Genomic DNA, 4985 nt, shown 5'->3' on the forward strand with positions numbered 1-4985 from the left:
ATAAAAAGTATTTACTATTTCACCTTATTATTACTGTTATGAAATTTGTTTTTGTTTGATAGTGTTTATTTGAAATTATGTACCACAAATAAGACCAGAGGTAGAAAACAGCACATGAAATAACAAAACAGAAAAAGAAAAAAAGACAGAACAAGACCACACATACTCACAAACTCTCCTGAACCAACTATGTTCAAGAATTAATAAGCTGCATCCCTTACCCCCGTGCACTCACGAGGCTGCTAAAAGTCAAGCCCTCTGAGTTTTTACAATCTAGGTATGTTCTCGGCACCGAATAAGCTTTTTAAAAGCCAGCTTAAAGTCTTCATTGAAACTTGTGTAGAGCAGAGGGTTGATCAGAGAATTCACATAACCGAGCCAGGTCAAAAAATCGGCCACTTCGGAGGACACGGCATAGGTGCTCAGACCTACGATCAGCTCTTTGATGAAGAATGGCAGCCAGGACAAGATGAACGCACCCAGAATCAGACCCAGGATTCGTGCTGCCTTGCGCTCCCTGGTGCTGGAGATTTGTTGGCGTTCTCCTGGGTGATCTAGGTCATTATCAAAGGGAGGAATCCTAATGGAGGTGTGGATCTTCTCAAACTCTGTGGTAGGGTCTGAGGTGGAGAAGTCAGACACGCAGAACGTCTGTGTCAATTTACAACTGGCGAACGAATTTTGGCTATCTGTGCTTCTGTTGCTTAGATGCCGGCTTGAACCTCTTTTCTGGTAAAGGCTCTTGGCTGCATGGTAAATCCGGTAATAGAGAATCAGTATCAGAGTCAGGGGAATGTAGAATGCCCCCAGCGTGGAGTAGATGGTGTAGATGACGTGGTCGTGCCGGATGGCACACTGACTAGGCGGGGGGCTGAGCCGGCGGTGGCTCCTCCAGAAGAGCGGGGGCATGGAGATGAAGATGGAGATGGTCCAGACCGTGAGGATCATCAGCCCGGCCCTCCTGGCGGTCCTCTTCCTGGCGTACTCGATGGCATTGGTGATGGCCCAGTACCTGTCCAGGGCGATCACACAGAGGTGAAGGATGGAGCAGGTGCAGCAGGTCATATCCACACTCAGCCACACCTCGCAGATGAAGTACCCCAGCCTCCAGCTGTCCATGACGATGTACATGATGCTCAAGGGCATGACAAGCACGGCCACCAGGAGGTCCGTCACGGCGAGAGAGCAGATCAGGTAGTTGGCAGGCTGGTGGAGCTTCTTGGTGGTGCAGATGGCCATGATCACGGCGGAGTTTAGCAGCGTGGTCAGGGTGGTGATGATCACCAGAGTCATGGAAATGAGCATCTTCTCCGTGATGGTCTTGGGTCTCACGGCCACACTGGCCTCCGGGGTACAGTTAGTGATGTTCATTTTCCCCCGTTCTAATCTATCTTGTGGAGAAGTGGGTGGTTATTTGTTTCAGCTGAAAACTATGTAGACTTGAATGTCTTTCATTGGTAAGGACTCTGTAATTTCCTCAGCTGCGTTGTCTCTTGGGTTCCATTTTATGTGGATAGATGGAAAAACCACAGCATTGGATGCTATAGTCTGAATGAGAAAGCCATGTTCTTTCACCTGGAAGACAAATGACAGTATTTCAGTATTCAGAAAATCTTCACATGTTTTTGATATATATTTTTTCTTCTCTGAATGTAAACTCCATCTTTTTAAAAAATGGAAGCATAGTTGACATATAATATTATACGTTACAAATGTACAACATGGTGATCACAGTTTTAAGGTTATACTCTATGTACGGTTACTGAAAAGTATTGGCTGTAGTCCCTGCGCTGTACAGTACACCCAAGCAGCATTTTAAATTTTTTATTGGTTTGTTTACTTTTGGCTGTGCTGGGTCCTCACTGCTGCACAGACTTGTCCCTGGCTGCGGTGACCAGGGGCTCCTCTCTAGTTGCAGCGCGTGGGCTTTGCGTGGCTGTGGCTTCTCGTGTGCAGAGCACAGGCTGCAGGCGTGCGGGCCGCTGTAGCTGTGGCTCCCGGGCTCTGGAGCGCCGGCTCAGCAGCTGAGGCTCACGGCCTCAGTGGCTCTGTGGCACGTGGGATCTTCCTGGACCAGGGACCGAACCAGTGTCTCCTGCACTGGTAGGTAGATTTTTTTACTGCTGAGCCAACGGGAAGCCCCCTGTAGCTTTTCTAAAAAGGAGTTTTAAAAACATGGACCATTTTTAAACTATTGAATTTGTTACAACATTGCTTCTGTTGTATGCTTTGGTTTTCTGGCCACAAATCATGTGGGATCTTACCTCCTTGACCAGGGATTGAACCCTCACCCCCTACATTGGAAGGCGAAGTCTTAACCGCTGGACGGCCAGGGAAGTCCCTATCCTTGTAGCTTATCTCTTATACAACAGTTGGTTTTGTATCTCTTAATCCTCTACTCCTATATTGCCCATCCTTTCTTCCTTCTCCACACTGGTAACCACTACTTTGTTCTCTATATCTGTGAGTCTGTTTCTTTTATGTTATGCTCACCAATAAACTTCATCCCTACATTATTTTTCAAATGCTACTTTTTTAAGGTCCCAAAATCTTTCTGAGGGCGACATTACCAAATTTTAAGTCTATCTTGCCACCCAGATGACTTTCTCATTAATCTTTATAATTCTTTTCACACTTGCAACCGTATATTCACATAATACCATGCTTTAAAAATTCTGGAACCTTTACCTTTAAAGAAAAAAATTATACTGTTTATAATAAGCATCTTTCAAAGCAGATTTTAAGGTTTCACAGCAAATATTCAACTCTAGAGATATTTTAGTATCACAATGGGATTGTGCAATTTTGTCTAATTATTTCTGACATCTTACATATCCCACTGTGCTTTTCTCTGAAGAAAAGAAAGAAAAAAACATATAACAGTCCTTTGATGTTTATGGCTAATTATTCTCAGAGTAATACAGTAAATCAGCTATGAAACAGCTTTATCACCAAGCCCAGAGATGTCTATATTTAAAAAGATGTGTTCACTTTTGGTTAACATTTGTGTTCTCTAGCTATCTTTTTGTCTTTCTATATGTCATCTGTCTACTGGATAGCTGTCATTAAGCTGGGCAGTCAACAAGATAGTGACATTTATCGAATACATAGCTGTAAAGTTAAATATAACTTTATACTCATGACAACAAGTCAATCAGAATCTGCATAGGAATATTCACAACTGATGAATACTGGTTAGAACAAAAATCAAACCCTCTGATTTGACTCAATGACATTAGGTCCAAGAAAAGCCGGTGTTTCAGCAGTTTTAAGAAGGGTTGAAGATTGATGTGGATTAGACCCAACAGACATAATGATTTTAGCAGAGGACGAGGGCAAGAGCAGGTAAAGAGCGATGGTGAAGGTCTTTGGATGAAGTGGGAGTTGAAAGGCAGAGAACAGGAATCTAAATCTCCAGCTTGGATAAGATTTAGCTCTAAATCTACCTTCTCCTGCTTATAGCACAAAAACCAAGAAGAGAGGAAATGAGCACATTTATATTTTAGATACAGAAAATAAAAGGAAATGATGATAATTTCACTAACAATCAAATGGGGGCAATTATTCTTGGGATAGTCTGTATCTTCCTTCTTTCTCTCTGTTTCCATAGCGTTTTGTAGTGTTACTGTGGATGTACCTATTTTTTCTTTTGGCTGAGCCACATGGCATGTGGGATCTTAGATTCCCTGACCAGGGATCAAAGCCACGTCCCCTGCAGTGGGAGTGTGGAGTCTTAACCACTGGACCACCAGGGAAGTCCATGGATGTGCTCACTTCTGAATGTCTTGTGTTTCTCCAGTTCTTCTGGGACACTTGTGCCATCAATAACTCCCTCTTTTTTGTAAATCAAATGTTTTCTTATCCATGGGTACCTTTTCTCTTTTTATAATGTTTAAATATGAATTTATATTTGAGACCAGGCTATAATACTGAAAGAATATGGGCTCTGGAATCAGACAGACCTGGGTTCAGATCCCAGCTGAGCCATCTACTAGCTGCTTAGGGCAACTTCTCTACATTTCTCCCAGTGTCCCATGTGTTAATCTCTCCATTTTGACCCCTTTCTCTCAAATCTAATGAAATAAAATTGTTTTTTTCTTCAAATATTTATCCTTAGATATGTGTTTCTTGGGTTCTTGAGGTCTGTGAGATAGACCAAGAAAAAGGCTTTTCCATTCCAATTATAAGATTGGGAGCATGAACAAGCAACAGAAAACTTTAGAAATTTCAATCTGATTTCAGAGGCAATTAGGAAATGTGCTAATTTTGCACGTGTGCAATAAAGAAGTCAAAACTAATTCAGCTTCATCAAACTTTTAAAAGCTGCTCTATCTACCTGAGTTTCCATAAGTCCCAACTGTCATTTCTCTGGCAACACCATTTGCTCCTTATTTTCTAACTATTTATTTTTCAACCCCCTCTCCACATGCAGAAAACTATACATTTCTGGAGGGTAAGATGTATACCTGATTCATCTTTTTAACTTTAAATTAAATTTAATTTCTATTTAAGTGAGTAGAAACATTATAGTTTTCAGGGACTACATTGTTAGCTCTTTATTTAAAAAATCTGTTTATTTATTTAAATTTTAAAAAATCTATTTAATTGAAGGATAATTGCTTTACAGAATTTTGTTGTTTTCTGTCAAACCTCAGCATGAATCAGCCATAGGTAAGTATGTATCCCCTCCATTTTGAACCTCCCTCCCATCTCCCTCCTCACCCCACCCGCTAGGTTGGTACAGAGCCCCTGTCTGAGTTTCCTGAGACATTCAGCAAATCCCCGTTGGCTCTCTATTTTACATACGGTGATGTGAGTTTCCATGTCACTCTTCCCATACGTCTCACCCTCCCCTCCCCCTCCCCATGTCCACAAGTCTATTCTCCATGTCTGTTTCTCCACTGCTGCCCTGTAAATAAGTTCTTCAGTGCCATTTTTCTAGATTCCGTACATATGTGTTAGAATACGATATTTATCTTTCTCTT

General features: G+C 41.9%; 1 protein-coding gene across 1 annotated transcript; it reads right to left on the minus strand.

Annotated features, from left to right (window-relative positions):
* Window positions 1-273: 273 nt before the first annotated feature.
* Window positions 274-1371, minus strand: HTR1E (5-hydroxytryptamine receptor 1E). Its single transcript, XM_061132051.1, has one exon. The coding sequence runs from the start codon at window positions 1369-1371 to the stop codon at window positions 274-276; it is 1098 nt and encodes a 365-aa protein (XP_060988034.1).
* Between the last annotated feature and the right edge of the window lie 3614 nt (window positions 1372-4985).

This window comes from Dama dama, chromosome 28 (genome assembly GCF_033118175.1).
Source record: "Dama dama isolate Ldn47 chromosome 28, ASM3311817v1, whole genome shotgun sequence".
In the NCBI taxonomy this organism is placed as follows: domain Eukaryota; kingdom Metazoa; phylum Chordata; class Mammalia; order Artiodactyla; family Cervidae; genus Dama; species Dama dama.

Coding starts and splice junctions, on each gene's coding strand:
- HTR1E (XM_061132051.1), bottom strand. CDS start 1,371: ATGAACATCACTAACTGTACCCCGGAGGCCAGTGTGGCCGTGAGACCC.